The following is a 21042-nucleotide window of genomic DNA, read 5'->3' on the forward strand; positions in this document are numbered from 1 at the left end:
GTTTTAAGACCCAGCTCCTGTGACAAGAAGGTCTTGAAGGATTTGGAACAGAGGAATAGCAAGATGTGACTTTTGAAAGGTCCCTCTGGCTGCTGAGCTAGAATGAGGTAGGCGTGGACAAGTGCAGGGAGGGCAGGCACCCATGTGGCAGCTTAGAGGGAAGCTCACCCAAGGGTGGGTAGGAGAGGTCGCTGGATACACTCAGGGTGGAGCCCAGGGTGAAGCCCAGGGTGACTCCAGGATTCTGGCCCAAGCAGCTGGAAGGATGGAGTTGCCCAGTGTATTAATGAAATGCAAAAAGGCTGTAACTGGAGCAGGTTTGGGGGTGACCTGGACTCAGCTTTTGGGCCTTCCTGGATCTTCGCAGCCATACCTGCTCCTAGGCCTTGGCTCCTGGCTTCCCAGCTGGAATGGCCCAGCAACAGTGTGCCCCATCCCTGTGGTTGTAAAGCTCTGGTCACCTCTCTCCATGGTGTCTCAGCTTCTCCCTGGGCAGGTGCCAACATTTGGCACAGTCTCCTCGGCACCTTTACCCCACTGGCCCCATGGGGGTGCTGGTTTCTGCAGGGCCAGGTGATGCAAAGAAATAGGCAGGGAGCCACCAGCAAAGGAGTCACGGCTCTTTCCTTCCCTAGCACAGAGCTTCTCTCTGGCTTTTCCCAAGTCGCCTGTATGCCGGGAGCCAGCAAAGCTGTGGGAGCTCAGGAGCACCATCTGTATTTGCTCTCCCTCCTTCCCTGCCTCGCCTCCCTTTTTCCCTAACCCTGGCTCCCCCGAAGCTTCACTGCCCATTAAAACTCTTACTTGGCTGCAGACTCGGTTTTCTAGGGCCTCTAGGCTAAGACAAGTGGGATTCTAATTTAAGGGAAGGTTCTGGCTCCAGCTGTCAGCACAGAGACGAAAGGAGTGGACACAGAGCAGGGAGAAGAGACCCAGGACCATGCCCTGGGACCCCTAAGGTTCAGAGGTCACAGATTGAACAAGAGGAGGGAACTGGGAAGGGGTGACAAGAAAGGGCCCAGGAAGTTGGAGGAACACGAGGAGAGGGTGACATGGGCAGTATTCCCAAGAGGACAGGGACAGGATGCAGTGCCTGAATTGCCCCAGAACTAAAAGGAGCAGTGACAGCTGGAAGTGGAAGTGGCCTTAAGAATGGAGGTTTTAAAAAAAAAAAAGAATGGAGGTTTGTTTTTGAGTTACAAGAAGGTAGCACGTTTATGCACTGATGTAAATGATCAAGTAAAAGGGAGAACAAATTATGCGTGGGACCAAGAGGGGGGACTGTCACTGACAGGCGAGAAGTGATGGGATTGGATGTACAGTGTAATGGAGTTGACCAGTGGATGGCCACATCTGGGATAACAGGTACCACTGTCCACACCACCCAGATGGCATGGTTGGGAACTGGGTTTGAATCCCAACCCTTTACTTTCCATGATCAAGGACCTCAAACAGCCTGCCTATTAACCAAACTATGGGGGTAAAACAGTCCCTACCTCTGCAGGTTGTGGTGAAACGCCTGGCATTAAATGTTCAACCATTGCAGACTTTTCTATGCCTTAGACAGAAATGGGAGTAATCTGGGCCCCTGCTGGCTGGCTGGAAGGAACATGAAGGAAGGAACCCTTATCTAACAGGGGCTGGGCGATGTGTGGAAGAGACCTAGTAAGTACATGGGGCAGCTAGGCACCAGCTCTGCCAAACTCCCCATCTCTGATGCTTCAGCCCACTCCTTGGCCCCAAACTAAATACGTCAGCCAATGGTCAGTTGAGGAGGCCCAGGAGTGCGGAGGGTTCTGTGAGCACCCTTGGAATGACAACATCCAGCCACAGGAAAAGAGCAGAGATGCCCCACCTCCCACCCATGCTGGCCTGTAGACTCTGCCTTCCTGGACAAGGGCCTCTGGGGGCAGAAGCCATTCTCCCTCCCTGTTGGGAAGGCTAGAGTCCTCTGAATGAGAAGCTAGGGTGTAGTGGGAAGTCATGGGAAAGGCCCCAGTAACCTACCTCTGGTCTACAGGGACCAGGGCCAGGAAGCTGGGTCCCTTTCTCTGAGGGCTGTAGGGGAAGACTTTGGGGCCCTTGGGCCTGTTTTACCTCCTGACACAATCAGAAAGGGCCCTGCTCAGAGGAGCGGGGCCATGTCAGTCTGTCTATCCACGTGGCTACAGCAAAGCCTGAGCCCAGTGTCTGCCTGCCTTGCTGACTCCTGACTACTTGTGAGGGGCAGAGGGGGATCCAGCCCCTTGACCCTGCCGCCTGATGGGGACCTGGGGCCTGGACCCTGGTCCTGCGGTGAGAGTGGGGTGTGGAAGGTGGGTGGGGCAGAGAGAGGGGAGTGTTCCAGCCCGGTGCGCGTGGACCAGTGGGGGGGACGCGGGCTCGGTTCCGCCCTGCGCGCCCCCGCAGCGGCTGGCGCGCGCTCTCGGGAGGCAGCGGTGATAGCGGCAGACAGGCAGCATCGGCAGCATCGGCAGCATCGGCAGCAGCCCCAGGGAGCCTCGGGCGGGGCCGGCCTGACCGACAGACGGACAGAGGGCGCCAGGAGCGCGCGGCCCGCCCGGGCTGGCTATGGAGGGAGCCTCATTCGGCGCGGGCCGCGCGGGGGCCGCCCTGGACCCTGTGAGCTTCGCTAGGCGGCCCCAGACCCTGCTGCGGGTCGCGTCCTGGGTGAGTGCCCCCGGCCCCAGCCCCTGCCCCACCCAATACCCCAACCCACCTGGCCTCGCATCCCTAGTTCCGACCACCTCCCCATCGCGCCTGTCCCTCGCCCCCATCCTCATCCTTGCCGGCCCCTCCCCCGCCGGCCGCAGGTTGGGGTGACGTCACCAGGCAGGGCGCGCCCACCTGCAGGCGGGGGAGGGGCCGGCGGCGACAGCTGGAGACCTTGAGAGGTCACTGCCCGCGGCACCCACCTCCCAATTCCTCCTTAGGTCTAACTCAGTCCCCTTCCTCAGCTGTCGCTCCGTTTTTCCTGTGCTCACGCCCTGGAAGTGGGCACAGGAGTGGGGACAGAATTAACAGAGGGGTTTGGGCGCCCAGCCTCAGCATGAGAAGGGGCTCCCGGAGCAGAGAGGATCAGACAGCCTCCTCCCGCCTCTCCTGCTCACACATCCTCCAGGCTCCTTCCAAGAGAGCTGGCCCTTTCCAGCACCCCTAGTTGCAACTGTGAGTTGCTTTCTCAGAGGGGCAGCCAGAAGGAGTTCTACATTGGGAGGGGCCGATTTGGGAGCAGCCTAGCCTACTGGGGTAACCCTAGGCCTGGTGGCCTGCTCCTCCTGGCTGGAGAGATGGGAGATGTAATGCTGAGTTCTGGGTTTTGTCCAGCGGGTGGCGGCACCTCCTCACCTATCTTCCAGGAGGAGGCCAGTGATCAGGGTGGGGCAGGGGCCTTGGCCTTCTGCGTAGAGTGACTCTGGCCAGACCAAAAAGTAGGAACCCTACATTCTGGTCCCAGATCTGATTCAACTTGTGGACCAATCAGGGGGAACATGTCTATATCTTGCACCTTGGTTCCCCTCTTGACTCAGTCTCTAGGAGCTGGGGTGGGAAAGAAATGAAGTTGAAACTGGAGTTTTGTTTTTAGAAACATAGGGCTGCCCAGAGCTAAAAAAGCAGCATCTGGTTTAAAAGGACTGTGGTCCACCTTCTATTTACCTTCCAGCCATCACAGACACACGGCCCTCAGGTTTTTCTGAACCCCAGGAGCCAACAGTGTCACCTTTTGAGCCGATACTCTTATGGATGATATTAATCACAGTCCCCAGCACACCATGAGTTGTGCTTGTTACCACATTTGGCATGCTAGGAAACAGGACCTCACAGCTCTTAAATGCTGAGAGCAGGTTCCAGTGAGGTCCCGCTGACACCTCTGTGCAGCAGTCCCTCTGGTGGCCCCCTCTATGCTCTGGCCCCTCTGGCCCCACTGGCCCCACTCCGCATCTACTTTCCTGGGCTCCACTGACTCAAGCTTGGGAATCACTGGTCCAGATGAAAGTTCCTGTCCCCACACTCTGAAGTGGGCCATGGGAGACACTAAAGGCTCCACAAGGTGCAGAGGACCCAGCTTGAACATCTGCCCTGGCTCTTATCAGCCATGCGATCCTGGACAAATCACTTTACCTGTTGGAGTCTGTTTCCCCATTATCCCCAGGATAAGAACAATGTCACCCTCATGGTTTTTGCAGAGGATTCCATGAGCAAAGGCACATAGACATTTTTAGCACAACACTTGGGTATAGTAGTTGCTCACTAAATGGTACACGTCGTCCACAGTTACTAAATACCGTAGGTATTAAGGGAGGGGTCTTGAAGACCTCCACCCAGAGATGGACCCTGTGCTTCAGGAGAACGCAGGGACACACCCGACGGCGTTGGCGTTCACGCTGGGCTAGAAAATCTCAGGCCTCTGTGGGGAGGGGGCCATCTCAGGGCCCTGAGCGCCTCCTGCCACCCTCCCCCGGCCCATAGGTGTTCTCCATCGCCGTCTTCGGGCCCATAATCAACGAGGGCTACGTGAACGCCGACAGCGGCCCGGAGCTGCGCTGTGTCTTCAACGGGAACGCGGGAGCCTGCCGCTTCGGCGTCGTGCTAGGCCTGGGGGCCTTCCTCGCCTGCGCCGCCTTCCTGCTGCTGGACCTGCGTTTCCAGCAGATCAGCAGCGTCCGCGACCGTCGCCGCGCAGTGCTGCTCGACCTGGGCTTCTCAGGTGGGCGGGACCGGACCAGGAGGGGCGGGCCTGGGGGGCGGGGTGGGGCCACAGGGAGGGTGTTGTGTTCTCAGCCCAGTGTGGCTGGGACCCGTCCGGTCCCGGCGGGGCGGGGCCTCCGTTCGGCGGATACTTCTTTCCCGCGTAGCTGGGCGGGGTCCTTCTTGAGCCCCCCCCCCCCCCCGTGACCCTCTGGTTCCTCCGCAGGGCTCTGGTCCTTCCTGTGGTTCGTGGGCTTCTGTTTCCTCACCAACCAGTGGCAGCACACGGCGTCCGGGCCGGGCACGACGCAGGCAGGAGACGCGGCGCGGGCCGCCATCGCCTTCAGCTTCTTCTCCATCCTCAGCTGGGTGAGTGTGGTCGGCGGGCCGCAGGCGGCGGGGCCTGGGGCCGGGGCAGGGTCGGCTCTAGCTGACCCTGGACTCCCCTTTAGGTGGCGCTTACTGTGAAGGCCCTGCAGCGGTTCCGCCTGGGCACCGACATGTCGCTCTTTGCCACCGAACAGCTGAGCACTGGGGCAGGCCAGGCGTACCCAGGCTACCCGGTTGGCAGCGGCGTAGAGGGCACTGAGACCTACCAGAGCCCGCCTTTCACCGAGACCCTGGACACCAGCCCCAAAGGGTACCAGGTGCCTGCCTACTAGTGGTGGGCAGGCCCAGACCAAGGCGCAAAGGCAGCCCCACCAGCTCAGAGCCCAAGGCCTCCTGGACCTCTCTCGGGTCCTCCTAGCCCAGCAGCAGGGTGTGGCCAGTGTGAGCCATCTGGGGCCAAGAGAGGGTAGCCTCCAGGGTGCTTAGGCTATCCCCTACAAGCTCCTCCCATCCCCTTAGTCCACAGTCCAGGGCCTGACGTCCTGAGGAGGGCATAGCACAGCCCTAGGCACAGCCTCCAGTGGACCAGCCTAGGCAGGGGGCCATGCCTTTCAGGAGCCAGCCAGCCTGGGGCTTACCTGTCCACCCTGGGCTCAGGGGTGCAGCTGCCCTCCATAGCCAGGTGCAGGGGCTGCCCCAGACTGAGGGTGACTAGAGGAAGGGACACTGCCCCCACTCCGTGGCCTGGTAAGCATGGCCACTGTTCCCCGTCCCGTGTCCCTGTGGTTAATGATGGTCCTTGCTCTCTCCTGGTGGGTCACCCTGGAGGGCCACGTGCTCTGTCTGGAGCCTCCCTCCATTTCCTCTCACACAGGCGCACTAGACTATGCTGGCCTTGTTGATGTCGTGGTTGTGGTTAAGTCTTCAGGTTTCACCTTGTAGTTCCCCACAAGCAGCCCCTCTGTCTGTGGCCCCTGCTCCAGCCCTTACCTGCCTTGGCCCAGGCCCCTACTGGGGTGTGGGCAGCCCTACCCAGGAAAGCACAACATGGCTGTAGGCCTGGGCACCAGCCCTCTCCCAGCCCTTTGATAAGACCTTGCCCGTGGGAGGCTTAAGACACTTGGGTGCCTGGCAAGACACACCCCTCATGAGGAGAGAGGCCAAGAGGCTCCACCTGCCTACCACGCCCTGGAGACGGCCATTCCGTGCAAACCCCTGTACCTTGGCTTCCTGGACTAGTCCCTCAACTCCCCACTCTGCACCCCATTTTAAGGCCCAGCCTGAGGTTGCAGGTCCCTCTGCATAGCTGAGTACTCATGCATTGCTCAAAGCTGGCTTTTCACATTAAGTCAATACCAAATGCGGTTGCCACATTTCATTCTTTACAGACAGACGCCTCCCTCTGGAGTTGCAGTTGAGTGACAACCCTGTACATTGTAGCATAGACCAATTATGTGTGGATATTTAAGTGAACATGTTTACAATTTTTGTATATATGACACTTTTCCTCTCTCTTCTGAAAGAACAATCCGTGATTGTGTATTTTCAGTGTCCCATGTTCCAACTGCAACTTCTTTACAATAAAGACTGTAAATGAGTTTATCGTGGCCCAGACACTCTTGGAATCATTTCTACTCCGGCCCTTCCAGTGCCAGAGGTTGGAACCTGAGGGGCACCAGGGCCCAGAATCCAGAAGGGCAGGGAGGTGGCTAGGCTGACACTCATATTGGAGAGTGCTGGTAAAAGTGGTCATGATTTCTTCAAATGTCCCCTTCTCATTACTTTCTGCTCCTGGGACCGCCATCAGGTGTACCACACAGAGTCCAGAGCCACATTCCACGGTTAACTCCTTTTTGGAGATTACCCCAGCTTGGTCTTGTTTACTTTTGAACCATCTATTGGAATTTTTATCTTTTTCATTTCTAAAACTTACTGGTTAGCAACCTCCTGGATGAACGAAGCAGATAAGCACCATCTCTGGAGCTGGAATGCTGGTTTGGCGACATTCAAACTTGGTCTTTGGGGGCGAGTCTCTCAACTTGCCTGTGCCTCTGGTTTCTCTTCTGTAAAACAAAGATAACGGTAGTTCCTATCACACACGGTGGGGTGAGGGTTAGCATTAACACATGTAGAGCTCAGAGCAGTGCTTGTCACACAGCAAGCTTTACTTCCGTGTTGCCTGGTATTATGAATTGTGCTTCTTTAAGAACAGGTATTTTCAATATTGTTAATGAGAGAGCCTATTTTTCAGGTTACTCTTCTGAGAGCCTTCTTGTGTGTGGTGGGGAATGCAGGTGGCCATGGAGAGTGAAGATGGTGAAGGCTTTCCTCTCCTGGTGGGCCCTGGGCCTGGCCATCACCCAGGGACTCACTCCAGCCCAGCCATAGGCAGGCAGGTAGCATCATCCAGGTCCTTGACTTCAGACAGTGCCAATGCAGCCATGTGGCCCCTCTGCGGGCCACTGGCCAGGTCCCCTTCTTCACCATGGGCACTCCTTCTTCCTTTAAAAAAGAATTTAGATGGGGCTATGTTTAGACCTTTTCTTCCACTATTTACATGTATGGCAGAAAGGAGAGATTTCAGTGCGTGTCTGGTCCCCTTCCAAAATACTAGATCCAAATAATTAAGTACAAATTATTTTCTTTCAGTATTTCAGATATGCCCTGCACTGTTTCTAAATTGTTCTTGTTGGAGTTTATCTTTAGTAGCCCTTTCACTGGTCTATGGCTGTATCCTTGAGTCTGTGACTCTCACGTTCTGAATGGGTGGTTTTACTGGGTATACAGTATAGGTCGAGCAGGGCTGTGTCATCTCCTGGAAGGCTTGGGCAGTGCTGGACCTCCAGGACCCCAGCCCACAGTTGGCTGCTGCTTCCTGTGAGTAAAGCCTGGCTGCCCAGCTCACCCCACATCTTCCCTGCCCCCGCGCTCACTGGTGACCACCTGAGCTGTGGCATCTGATGACTCTGAGTCCCCCTGGCTGTGGGGTGACCCCGGGAGGCAGAGAAGCTCAGAACACTAGCTCTGCATTATTGCAAAATAAATTTATTTGAAGATAAATTGTCTTATAAAAGGTCAGAGGCAATTTGAGATCCCAGATTCAGCTCGTCTCGTAAAAAGATTCAACTTCAAGTAGCACGATTTCGTGTCTGCTTTTAATCCTGAACATTCTTGAATCATGAAACATTCAACTGTTTACACAACACACTCAACATCTGACTCCACCACCAGTGGACCCACAGCTTCTGGCTCAGGGACCATGATGCTACAGCCCTCAGGCTCAGGAGGTCCCAAATCAGGCCACCGTGGCCACTCACTCTGACACCACAGACAGGTCCCGGCGTCCTGGCCCTTCCCAAAGCATGAGAATAACCCAGACCGGCCTGCTGCTAAGGCAGGGGCCTTCCCCAGTTCCCAGGAGAAAACCAGATGGACTCCTGCGTGATGGTGTGCTGACAGGGTGGGGTAGGCCTTCCTGGTGACCCCTGGGGGGCTGGTCAGCTGCGGGACCTGAACAGGTGGCCTCACCTGGCTGCTTGGCAGCCCAGGGGGAGAAGGAAGGAGAAAGGAGGCTCATGAGTATGGCAACTTCTGCCCACACTGGCGGGAGCTACGTGAGGATCCTGGCAATGGCTTGCAGGGAGGGGAAGTCATCATCCCGGGCGGCGTGCAGCGCCTGGTGGCTCCTGACATCACCGTGCGCGAGCACCTGCTGGCAGGTGGGGCACACGCAGCAGTCCAGGCCCGTCTGCCGGGTGCTGGCCTGCCACGCATTCTTCTTGTTCTTCTTGGCCTTGGTGCCGGGAGGCCTCTCTTGGCCTCGGAAGTCCGTGTGCGCAGACAGCAGCTCCTGCTGCTTGGCCGTGTCGGGCAGGAGCACCAGCAGCTCATTGAAGATCTTCTGGAAGTTCTCCCCGAGCAGGTCCCGGCAGCTCTTGTAATACTGGGCTGCGGAAATCACACCCTGCCACCCAGAGCAGACCAGTCACACCTGGCCCAGGCCTGGGCCCCAGGTGGCTGGGCTGGCCCCCCACAACCCCGCCTGCCTAACCTGTCTAAATTCCCCAGAGTGGCTCTTGAATTTGTTGAAGCGGGCCTCATCGCTCTGCAGGAAGTCCTTGATAGACTGGATGAGCTGCAGGTTCCTCTCCCGGAAGTTCTCAGGGACCAGGTAGGCCCGTGGCATGGATGTCAGCCTAGGTCTGGGGTCAGGAGATGGGGAGGAGGTGGAGGCTTCAGCCTTTGGGGTGGCCCAAGGTGAAAGCACTCCCCTAGGGGCACCAGGCCAGGCGGCCCACCCTCACTCACGCTTTTGTGGTGGTGGTAGTGCTGGGGACGCAGGCTGGGTGGGGGCTGGGCAGAAGGCCGGAGAAGCCAGGGGGCGGCTTGCTGATGGGGGGCACGAGACCTGGCGGAGGCGGGGGTGGAGTGCCCTTCAGAAGCACCACAGTGTTGAAGCCTATGGCAGGGTGAGCACAGGAAGATCCCAGGATGTGACTCTCACCAGCCAGGCACAGCCAGGCCTTGGCACATAAACTGTGCTCCCTCATGGCAAATCCTGTCTAAGTTAACTCACTTAAACCCATCTCAAGAGGATGCTAAGATTGCCCTGATTTATGGGGAGGAAAAGGATGCAGAGAAGTCAAGTGGTGAACCGAGATCACATCACTTACAGACGCGGAGCCTGGCTTCTAAGGCAGCTGGAAACTACTGCAGAAGCTTACCTCTTCCTTCCTGCACCTGCACCTGCACCACAGAACCTCTAGCTGTGCTCCTCGTGGGCCTGGAGGGCTCCAGCCTGACTCTGCTACTCTGACCTCTTCCCAGATGCCGAAAAGCAAGCCTGAGGCAGGTACACATACCTGGGGGCGGGGGCATCCTGGGCGGGCAGGGGCCGCCGAGCGCTGGGAAGTCTTCCTGGGGTGTGGGGCAAGGGAGGGGCCCCTGGGGCCTTGGAAGCCCAGGGGGTTCCTTGGGAGTGCTCCGAGCTGGGACCGGCCCCTCTGTGTGTCCATTGACGACGACACCAACTGGCCCCTCAGCCCTGCCAGTGGGGGCTGTGGGGGCCTGCTCAGCCCCAGGGGACCCGTCTTTGTCAGAGGGCAGCGGCGGGGGGGATGCGGCACCTGGCTTCTCAGAGCCCACTTTCTTCTTTTTGCCAACCTTGGTGAAGGTCTGGGTGGAGGCCAGTGCCAGCAGGGAGGAGACGGTGACTGTTGTGGGCACGCTCCGCAGCTCCTGGGCAGTGAGGCCAGTGCGGCCATCCTCCTCCTCCTCCACCGGGGGCGGCCCACCCTTTTTGCCACCCTTGCCCCCCTTCCCAGCCTTCCTGGAGGGCTGGCTGCTCCCACCAGCAGACTGGGCCCCAGTGGTGGGATGTGCCACTTTCTTGCTGCCACTGCTGTTCCAGGCAGAGATGAGGCTGGTGGGGGCAGCGGTGGGCTTGGAAGCAGAGGACACCAGGGCAGGGAAGTCGTCCTCCTGGAAGGTGCTCCTACCCCTGCTGGGAACCGCATACGCCAGCGGCAGCCCCACGGGGCCCAGGGCTGCTGCAGTGGAGGAGGAGGAGGAAGCAGAGGCACAGAGACTGGGAAAGTCTTCATCCTTGAGCTTCGAAGTTGGGGGTGGGAGAGTGCTGAGCCGAGGAACGGGAGAAGGTTCAGTGGCTTGCTGGTCCCTGGCCTGCCCCACACTCACCCTCTATAGGAGTCCGGCACCCTCACCCCGGTTTGTGCACACGTGTACCTTGGAAGTGCGGTCCCTGCAGCCAAGCCGGTTGCTGGGAAGGCCTCTTGGCTCACAGGACCGTTTGTCGAGGATTCTTTGGGGCCTGCGAGACACAAAAGAACCCTATGTCAGACGGATCAATGTTGAAGGCAAGATCAGGCCCCGCAGAGTGACCAGAGAGCATGTGGGTTCTTGTCCACTTTCTGGGTGGGGACCCTGCCAGTCTGGGCACCACGCTCGGCAAGAGGCTGCCTCAGGCCTCTCAGGCCAGAGCAGAGACACCTGCAAGGAAGGCCCACTCACCTGGGCCTTCGCCCTGAGTCCGGGGCGGACGCCGGGGGCCCCGGGGCTCCTCAGGCCCCCGCACCACTGCCTCCTCCTTTCTGGGCCTGGTGCCCTCCACCTGGTCCTCGCTCCTGCGTGTCTCCTGCTGCTGCTGCTGCTGCTGCTGCTGCTGCTGCTGCTGCTGCTGCTGCTGCTGCTGCTGCTGCTGCTGTGCAGCCACTGAGGCTCGGATGGCAGCTGCCACTTCTCGGTCCTCTTCTTCCCTGGGATGGAGAGATCTTCAGGCTGGGCAAGGCCCAGGACTATAGCAGTGTGCAGGGGGAGGGACTGGGGAGGGGCCGGAGGCCAGGGTAACGGGGCTGGCCCACCTACGCCGGCCAGGAGAGGGCGCTGGGGAGGCAGCAGAACATGTGCCTGCCAGCCTGAGGCTCCAGCTCCCCAGACAGCACCTGGACCCAGTTCTCTGGGGCAGCATCTGGAGTCCACAGATGCCCTGATCCAGCCTGGCCAACCCCAGCCTGAGTGTGCTTGTGTGCCCGGGCTTCAAGGCATAACTGCCCTGAACCCCCAAGTTGAGAGCCCCACCCCACAGGTTCCTCGTGTCTCTGGCTGAAAGTAGGAAAAAGAGGAGGAAATGTGCTCACTGAGGACACTGAGCAGGCCCTGTTGCCATGCTGGGGACACCAGAGACCAAAAGGCTGAAGTCCCCTGACCCCAGTGCCTGTTCCCAGCCCAGATGCCGGCTGCTGCCACCGCCTCAGGGGTGGTGCCAGGAGAACTTCAGTGGCACGTGAATCCTCCCACCTCTTGTACCTCCAGCTTCCTCGACGACTCTGCTGGGCTCCACGGCCGCTGGCCCGGCCTGCGCGACCCTGGCGGTTGTACCTGTCCAACTCCTCGTAGTCCTCGCCACTGACGACCCCTGCAACCAGCACACAGCCTGTCATGGGCCCGGGCAAGACCACAGCCAGTGCTCCAGCTTGGACAGCAGAAGCCTTCCCGCCCCCTACAGCACATGAGCCCTGGGGGATGGGCTCAGACACCTCTTGGGGTCCACAACAGCCCCAGACCTCTATGGCCTGGGCACCAGGTCAGAGCAAGAATGGTGCTGCGAGAAGGGCCTGGCCCTACCAACCCCACACTCCCAGGAGGAATGCCCACACAGCAGGTGCTCAATAATCCTGACCCAGGGACGAGTCCCAGGGACCCCAGAGCAGCAGATCCAAGACACCGCGGGAGCCAGCTGGAGTGAAGAGCTCCCTGTCCCAATGTGCTCAGGTGTTCAGAGCTCCTCAATGGGCTAGCAGATGCAGGTTCAACAGGTGTGTCCCTTGTCCCCGTCGATATGTGAGGGGTCGGATCAGGACCTGGGTCTGAGGCCTCCAGAGCAGGGCTCCGCAAGGTGAGCACTGCCTCAGGGGCCAGGTGGGAGCTGTGGGAGCTCCACTCGGCAGAGGAGAGGTCTGCTCACCCTCATTCCGGCGTGAGTGCCGCGGCGCGTAGCTGAACTGCAGGTCGATCTGGCGGTTCTGGCGGGCCTCAGCACGGCTCCGGCTGTGGCAGGCTGTCCTGTGGGCCTTAAGGTCGATCTCGGTGCGGAACGCGTGGGTGAACTGCTCGGTGCTGCAACGGCCCTCTTCACACAGGAAGTGCTTCTCTCGGAAATGCTCGCGCAGATATGCGTAGTCACTGCCGGGGATGGGCTGTCAGTCGGGGCCAGGCACCGTGGCCAACGGCCTGCGCCCAGCCTGCCCAAGTGTCCAGGGCCTTGTGCTACCGCACCCACCTGTAGTAGTCCTGGGCCCCATCAGAGTCACAGAAGTGGCAGAAGTAGTGGTCGCGCCGCAGGTGCTTGAGCAGCTCATCATTGTCCAGGTAGCGCTCGTCACAGAACTTACAGAGCGGGTGGCCGCGGTGCGACGTGTCATCAGGGTCCCCTTGCATGCGGTGCCGAGCCAGGTCCTTGCGTGAGTACCACTTGCGCTCATAGGTAAAGATCTGCAGGGAGTGGGGAAGGGCTGGGGATGGGGTGGGGGCTCCCCAGCCCCCTACCTCTCCCCACAGCCCAACACCACCAAAGGATCCTGGTGGCATCAGCTCTGTCACAGGGCCCACAACACCAGCAGCCTGGAGGCCCCACGTAGTTACTAGGAGGCTGCCCTGCCTGGGCTGTGCAGCCTGATTGCTCACCACCCCAGGGCTCTGTGAGGCAGGAGAGCTGGGTGGGTGCTGCGAAGCCCTGGGGATCTGGCCTGGCCAGGGCCAGGGGCAGCAACAAGCCCCTCACAGCTGTTTGCTGAGCACCCCTACGCCAGCCTCTGCAGGGCCTGGACACCATCCATCTCAGCCAGGGACTCCCTAAATGTCCCAAAGCCCCAGGCAGCTGCTGTGGAGGCAGGGTGGGGCTCACCTTGAGGTGTTTGAGGCACAGCTTGCAGCAAAACAGCTCGTGCTGCTTCCGCATGTGCTGCTCCAGGTCCCCAAAGAGGCCAAAAGGTGGCAGCTCAGGGCATCGCGGGCACTCGTGCTGCAACAGCTGCCTAGGGAGACACCAAGAGCCACCAGGACCCGAGGGCACTCAGCAATGTTATCCAGAGTGAGCACTAGACCCTCCCCATGGTCCACTGCTCCAAGGCCCTGGAGACACTCTCGGAGTGGGAGCCAGAAGACAGGCACTCGGCTCCCCATGCACCTTGGAGCTCTGACCACTGAGTCAGATGGGGCTTGGGCCAGTGCCTGAGCTGAACAAGGCCATGTGATGGGGGTGGGACCATGATGCAGGAGACTGACCTCTGTGTCAGATGAACATTATAACTGAGCCCACACAGGAGCCTGGGGTCAAAAGCCCAGGTTCTAGCTGAGCCAGGGGGCTGCCCTCTCACCTGGAAGATGAGGACCGGCCCCAAGACAACTGTACCACTTTACGGGGTTTTCCCACCATAGGCTAAGAGCCTGACTTGCAAGAGCTCTTGTGCACCTCCAAGAGCCCTCAGGAAGCAGGTGCTGGGTGCTACACCAGGAGGGCTTTCCCTGAATTCACCCCTTGCCCCTCATCTCTACCACCACCCCGGGAGGGGGGCGTGAGCACCCCCAGTTACAGGATAGGAGACCAATGATGGGAATTTAGCTACCTGACCCTGATGTCTGTGCCACAGAAAGTGCCCCCACCCACCTGAGTGTTGTGAGGAGCACAGGAGGTGATGGGGATGTGCCCGTCCCCACCACAAAGCGCCCTGCAGACTCTCGGAATCCCAGGCCGAGGGTTCCTCTCTCACCTGTATAAGGCAAACACTTTCCCGTCAGCAAAGTAGATGTCATACTTCTTCTCATGCTGCAGCTGGTGGATGGGGATTGTAGCAAAGGCAGGAAGCTTCCTCCCAAAGACCACCTGGAACCGAAAGTACAAGGGCATGGTGAGCGGGGCCCGGGATGTCCACTGGAGGGCGCCATCAAGCAGAAAAGAACGGGAGGCGGACACGCCCCCTCTGCTCACCCGCAGCCCAGCCACCTAGGGTTGCCAAGACAGAGAAGCAATGCCTGGCCTCGCCGCCAGGGGGCAGCCGACTCCCCACTCATCCACAACAAAACTGGCACCTGCCAGAAAGAGGCTGCCCCAGGGGCAGTGACAGGGACCAGACAGCGGGGCAAACCAAACCTTAATCACATGGGTGTCAAGCACAGGATGACTTGCACTGGAAGAAAGGAGAGACACAATCCAGGAAGCAGCTAAGGAAACAATGCTGCCAGGCCAGGACCCATCAGTTGCCCATGCCTGGCCACCCTCCATCCACTCACGATACTTCCATAACACCACAGGAGAGGAACTCTCCCGCAGCACTCGGTCATGGCCCCTGGCCATTCTGGGCGGGCTGCCTGCCTGTTAACTTGGCTGTCTGGGGGCGCCAAAGGGATGAAGCTGGTGAGCTGAATGCAGAAACGTCCACACCCTGGTTGCTTCTCTGGGGTCTCCAGCCCTCTCAGGTAAAGCCTGCTCTGCGCCTCCAGAGACTGTGGCAATGGACGAGGACTAGACCCCTGTCCCAGAGACCCCAGCCTGGCCCCCAGGCCTTTTTATAGGCTCAGGCCTCCCCTCTGAGCCAACAAGGGCACTGCTCCCTCCAGGACTCCCTCATCCTCCAGCACCCCCTTTCTCTCTGTCCCACACTCCCTCACTTGGATCAAGACGACAGTCCTGTCTCCTCTCCGTGCCCCTTTCGGATCCACCACTGTCCCCCCAGCCTAAAGCAGGGCACTCATCTCAGCTCAGAGTCCTCACCAGCACACCCAGGGGACATCCTCACCTTGGGCAAAGGCCACATCAAGGACACCCCTGTTATGTTTAGGCCCAGCCAAGGAGGCTGTCTGGGACTACAACTGGCCGTGAACTTGGGAAAGCGTAAGACTGGCTGGAGAGAGTGGGTAGGTCACACTGTCTCCAGCAGCAGGGTGGTTAAAACTGGCTCCCTGGGGGCCTGGGGGAGGAGACGGGGAGCTCAGCTTCCACTTCTGAGGACATGCTGTGGGGGATGGTGGTAGAAAACAGGCTGACCACCAAGCCTTCCCCAGATTCTGCCCCCAAAGGAGCCCAAGGGAAGTGTCATGGTCCAGCCACACCCATTCTGGGGGCCACAGTGAGGTAGGGGTGGAGGAATGAACCCCCAACAGGCCTTTCTTCCCCTTGTCGCCATGCCTGGTAAAGCCAGGCAGCATAAACATGGCCACCGACCCCTGCCCCCTGCCCCACACTGAGCACACCTCATCCCAGCTGCACTCCTGTGACCTGTCTTCAAAGGGGAGTCTTGGCTCTGCCTCCAAAGGGTCAGCCTCCACACACTCTGCCCTGGCTTTCTCTGCAGGCCCTGAATGAACATGGGGAGGGTCCCTGGGCCTCGCACTGGCCTCTTGTCATGGGATCTGCCCTCCAAGAGCAAGCCTACACCCAGCCCTGCCTTCTGACCACTCCTAAGGGGGCTTTTCCAGCAGAAACCCCAGTTCCTGTCCAGAGATAGGTGCCTGCAGGTGCAGGGCCATGAACCACTCAGGATGCTGCTGGAGGAGCACAGAGCATAAGGAACTAAGCACTGAGACTCAGACTAACAGCCCTAGAGGGAACCCATAAAGCTGCCAAAAAGCATCCCAGCCCAACAGACTCAGCAAAGGAACAACTTCCCCAGAGGAAACCCATGCCAGAAGGCTCCCCCCACCCCCATCACCACCTCCCCTGCTCCCCAGCTCTGGCACCCTCCTTTCAGGGGTCAGCTCTGATCCACCACAGGCAGTGTCTCCCTGGGCTGTGGGTACCCTCGCCGTGGACTGAGCGACGATCAGCTTGGGCAGGGCGTCTGTCCCTCCTGAGCGGTCTAGTGGGACAGCCCTGGCTAGGCACACCTGAGACAGGTCAGAAAGGGGAAACTGGATTGGCTTGGGAAAGGGCTGGAACCACAGAAGAGGCTTGGGAAAGGAAAGAAGCCATGGGCATGCAAGCTCAAAGCTGTGTGTGTTTTAGAAGGAGGGTGAGCAGGTTAGGAGCCAGGGGGCACGGAATGGGGAAATGCCAACTGCACCCACCCCTGGACAGGCTCTGGGACCAGGACTGGACCCCTCAGGCCTGCACCAGAGGCCAGGTCCAGCAACTAGCAGACGATGGATGGTACTGCAGCCTGGTGTGGCCAGTGTCCCCTGCCCCTAGCAGAGAGTGAGGTGAGTGGCAAGACTGAGTGGCTGGACAAGAATGAGGGCGTGGTGGCCTGGCCAGGGATGGGCAGGAACCCACCAGTGATCCAACCAGTGTGGCTTGAGACCCACCCACCCTGGTGATCATCCTGACGGGAGGAGATCATAGGTCCAAGGACAGAGGTACAGACCAGGCCTAGATACTTGGGCAGTCTGGGTGGACCCCAAGATGGCCAGGCCGTGAGGCCACCCCAAGAGCCCCCTCAGACTCCCCCTGCCTAGGGGTTTCTGCCTGGGGCCCTGCTGCTCCCCATTCCCAGTATGCAGTGAGCACTCAGTGAGAATGAGTGGATGAGAGGACAGGGGTGTTAGCAATGACCAGTGCTGAGAGTGAGCTGGATGGTGAGGGTGGGCCTGGGGGAGAGGAGGGAATACAGAGTGAGCCCCCAGAGACAGCACTACCTAGAACACAGGTACAAGAAGAGCCAGAGGGGGATGAAGCAGGGGTAATCTTAGAGGAAGAGGGCCAGGACCAGGGTGGTGGGGAGGGAGCACGGACAATAGAAAAGCATGACCTGAGTCAGCAGGTCCCGCCTCCTGACCTGCCTTCAGCCTCCTTTCCTACTTTCTATGAAACAGGGCACTGGGGCTGCACTAGGTGGCCTGCAGTTCCCCTCCTAAGACAGACACATCCCACTTTGTATAGCAGCCCCATCAAGCCTCTTTGGCATCACCAGGGGTCCAGACAAGGTGGAATGCTTTCAGAGGAAAGTGGCCTGTGTAAAAGGTACAACCAGGGAAGAGAGGACAGGAACCTGGGACTTGACATCAGTTTCAACCAAAGTGCCCTCAAGACCAATGCTACCACTGCCCATCAGGTGGGAGCCGCCTTGGCCTCTGCCTTGAGCACATGCCGAGCAATTTAACTGATCTGGCTCCTCGCCTGACCAGCAGTTGCAAGGCTGCCCCCCGGGCCGGCATAGGGAGGCACTAGATCAAGATGTAGGAATTAACCAGCAGAGGAAGCTGGCCTGTCCCTGGCATCCTGGCATACTTTCCTTCCAATTTTCACAAAGACTTAGTCCCATAAAGGAGGCAGAGCAGAGGCAGGCTTCAGGGGCCAGGGGTCACTGTGGGATTCCCAAGGGGGCATGGGACACAGGACGTATTCAGAGGACAGTGCAGGGCTCAACAAGGGAACAAGAGGGACAGGGGGTGCTGCAAGTTCAAGAGTGGGAGGGAAGCAGGATGAATGGGGAGGAGCATCATCTCCGCAAACTTCCCAGTACACCCTCCTGCTGTCTAGCAATTCAGGGCAGGCCCAAGAGGAAGGTCAGGCTCGGCCAGGGCACCTGATGCCAAACCACATCCCAGCTGGAGCCAGCTGACAGTTCATGTCAACACCCCCTTGCCACAGAGCACTTGGAGGGTGTGGGACCCACAAGGAATGAGAGAGGCCAGATGCTAGCTAGAGGAGCCATATATAGATGTCTGCTCACTTCCTGAGTGAGACCTGCAGCACCCAGGGCCAGGGACTCCACAGCGCCTGCCTGCCTGTCTGCCTTCCTGTAAGGAAACTACAGGTATGCTGGGAAACCTGGCTGTTCATTACATCATGTCATGAAAGACTAGCTGACAAGGCAGGCTCTGGCAAAGCTGGGAGGTGCCTTCTGACTAAATCACAGATCCAAGGTTTCCCCGACTGCTCCGGCACCTCTGCTCTCTCCCAGATCCGCATCCCTCTCTGTACTCCCCATGATAGACTGACAGCATCTCCAAGTGTCTTTCCAATAGTGAACAGAATAGGTAACCACAGAGTAGTCATGGGATTACAGCATTTCCTAGGCTCTTTTAACATAAATCTGTAACAACAACAAAAGTGAAGAAACAAAGTCGTTTCTGCATCACTTCTAGGAAGAAACTCAAGATTCCCTGGTAGATGTAACCAGCTCAAGCTTTCCATTAACAAACCAGGGGAATTTCACAACTCTAGAAGCAAACAGATCTCAAAGCACAGCAAACCAAGGAAGCTCCAGCTAGGCGTTCCCAGCCAGCAGCTGGCATTGCGGGGAGTGAGGAAAAGCTCCCTGTTGCCCTCTGACCTCACTAGGGCTCATAGGAGTCTGGAGAGTCAGACACTGCCCCCATCCCCCAACTCTGGAGTTAAGCCCCCAGCTGGGACTGGCAAGGAAAACTTCGTAACACTTTTATCCCCACCCACCAAGCAACCAGAGGAGACCTCAGTGGTTCTGCCTTCCCTTCTGGTGGGCAGGTCAGAGTGCCACCATCACTTAATAGATGAAAAGGGCAATCTCAGAAGGAGTTTGCTCAGCGTAACCCAGGGAGGTCCAGAAATAACAGCTGGGCTGGAAAAGCTCGCTTGACCCTCTAATTCCAAGACAGACCGCGTCTGAGGGTGCCCACTTGCCCCGTTGCCTCCACCGGAATGAAGACCCCTGAGGAATAAACTCCCAAAGACGAGCAGGTCGAGGGGTTCCTGCTCTGATCGTACCCCTTCTGTGGCCCAGCAGGAATTCCCGGGGAGCAGGAGGAAAGTCCGCGGGCTCTGTCCCCAAAGGGATCGCTACCTCTTCAAATTAGATCGGCCATCTCATGCCTCCTGGCCCCAGACGCCCCAGAGTCGGCCCTGCGGTCGGGACCCCGCCCCAAGTGGTCCCGCCATGCCTCTCTTTTGGAAGCCGGCGCCACCAGGCCTGCGGCCGGACACCAGGAAGGTAAAGTCCCCTTCCGGCCGCTGGGTTCCCTGCCGCCCCGACTGGTCGCGCCCGCGCCCCGGCGCCCCGATGCGCGGCCCCGCCGGCGAGGCTCACCTGGCGCAGCTCCTCGCGGCACACCGCGCAGTAGCGTTGCTCACAGAGCACCCGCATCTTGGTGGAGCAGCGGCAGCACACTGGGTGGTCGCAGCGGCCCAGCGCCGTGGCCTCCAGGTCCCCGCAGCACAGCACGCAGCTCCCGCCGCCCCTCTCCGGCACCGCCGCCGCCGCCTCCTGGACCACGCGCCGCCCCTCGGGGCCCGCCGTCGCCACCGCCGCCATGGTGCCGGCTCCGGCCCCTTCCTGGCCGGCGCGGCGCGGCGCGGCGCGGGGCGGCCTGGCTCCCGGCGGGCCCGCCCCTTCCGGGTGACGTCACTGCCCCGCCCAGCAACGGCCCCGCCCGGCGGAAGTGCGCGTGCGACTTCCGCCCCAGTGAGGAGCCGGCTAGAGCGGCGCCACAGGCACTGGGCGCTCTAGCCAGAGCGGAATGCTTGGAGAGCTGCTGCTGGCCGGCCGCTAGGCGGTGTGTGTCGGGTTCCCATTTTCTCGGTCCTTTGTCTCCTGCCAGCCTACCCTCCCATAACAGCGAATGTTTTAGTGTAAGTATTGCCCTAGTACTCCATAAGTGTGCTCCGTGAGTACTGTGGTGTACGTACACTATATACTTACAGTATGGAGGTTCCTTAAGAAACTACAAATAGACTTAACCATATGATCCAGCAGTCCCTTTCCTGGGTATATATCCAGAGGGAACTCTGATTCGAAAAGATACATGCACCCCAATGTTCATAGCAGCACTATTTACAATAGCCAAGACATGGAAACCTGAATGTCCTTCGACAGACGAGCGGATAAAGCAGTTGTGGTATCTATCTGTTCAGCCATAAAAAAGAATAAAATAATGCCATTTGCAGCAACATGGGTGGACCTGGAGATCATCATTCTAAGTGAAATAAGCCAGAAAGAGAAAGAAAAATACCATATGATATCACTTATATGTGGAATATTTGAAAAAACACGAACTCACTCAGAAAACACAAACAGACAGACATAAAAAACAAACTTATGGTTACCAGGAAGGAAAGAAGGTGGGAAGGGATAAACTGGGAGTTCAAGATTTGCAGATACAAACTACTATATATAAAGTAGATAAACTACAAGTTTATACTGTATAGCACAGGCAATTATTATCTTGTAGTAACCTAAAATGTAAAAATATGAAAAGGAATATGTGTATGTATACATACGACTGAAACATTATGCTGTACACCAGAAATTGACACAACATTGTAAACTAACTATACTTCAATAAAACAAGTAAAAACAACAACAAAAAAGAATCCTTAGAAATTAAAAACATAACAAAAGTTCAAGAGCAAAATGGAAGACAAAGTTGAAGAAAACTCTCAGCAGGCAGAACAAAAAGACAAGGTAGAAAACAGAGACAATAAGGGGGAAGGGTATAGCTCAAGTGTTAGAGCGCATGCTCAGCATGTAAGAGGTCCTGGGTCAAATCCCCAGTACCTCCTCCAAGCAGAAACAAATGAATAAACCTAATTAAAAA

At 58.2% G+C, this 21042-nt stretch overlaps 2 protein-coding genes across 3 annotated transcripts; one reads left to right on the top strand and one right to left on the bottom strand.

Annotated features, from left to right (window-relative positions):
* Positions 1–2449: 2449 nt before the first annotated feature.
* Positions 2450–6633, top strand: SYNGR3 (synaptogyrin 3). Its single transcript, XM_032460162.1, has 4 exons — positions 2450–2670; positions 4471–4708; positions 4916–5058; positions 5142–6633. The coding sequence occupies exons 1-4, from the start codon at positions 2572–2574 to the stop codon at positions 5349–5351; spliced, it is 690 nt and encodes a 229-aa protein (XP_032316053.1). The 5' UTR covers positions 2450–2571; the 3' UTR covers positions 5352–6633.
* A 1411-nt stretch (positions 6634–8044) lies between these two features.
* On the bottom strand, positions 8045–19868 carry ZNF598 (zinc finger protein 598). 2 transcript variants are annotated; one of them, XM_032460161.1, is made up of 12 exons: positions 19536–19868; positions 14307–14419; positions 13442–13571; positions 12818–13029; positions 12503–12720; positions 11845–11953; positions 11050–11294; positions 10765–10849; positions 9882–10654; positions 9328–9478; positions 9071–9221; positions 8045–8983 (listed from the first exon to the last, which is right to left on the bottom strand). In XM_032460161.1, exons 1-12 carry the CDS (start codon positions 19758–19760, stop codon positions 8630–8632), a joined length of 2766 nt encoding a protein of 921 aa, XP_032316052.1. In that variant the 5' UTR covers positions 19761–19868; the 3' UTR covers positions 8045–8629. The 2 variants fall into 2 exon arrangements, with proteins under 2 accessions (XP_032316052.1, XP_032316051.1); XM_032460160.1 differs by having other exon boundaries at positions 11836–11953.
* Between the last annotated feature and the right edge of the window lie 1174 nt (positions 19869–21042).

This window comes from Camelus ferus, chromosome 18 (genome assembly GCF_009834535.1).
Source record: "Camelus ferus isolate YT-003-E chromosome 18, BCGSAC_Cfer_1.0, whole genome shotgun sequence".
In the NCBI taxonomy this organism is placed as follows: Eukaryota; Metazoa; Chordata; class Mammalia; order Artiodactyla; family Camelidae; genus Camelus; species Camelus ferus.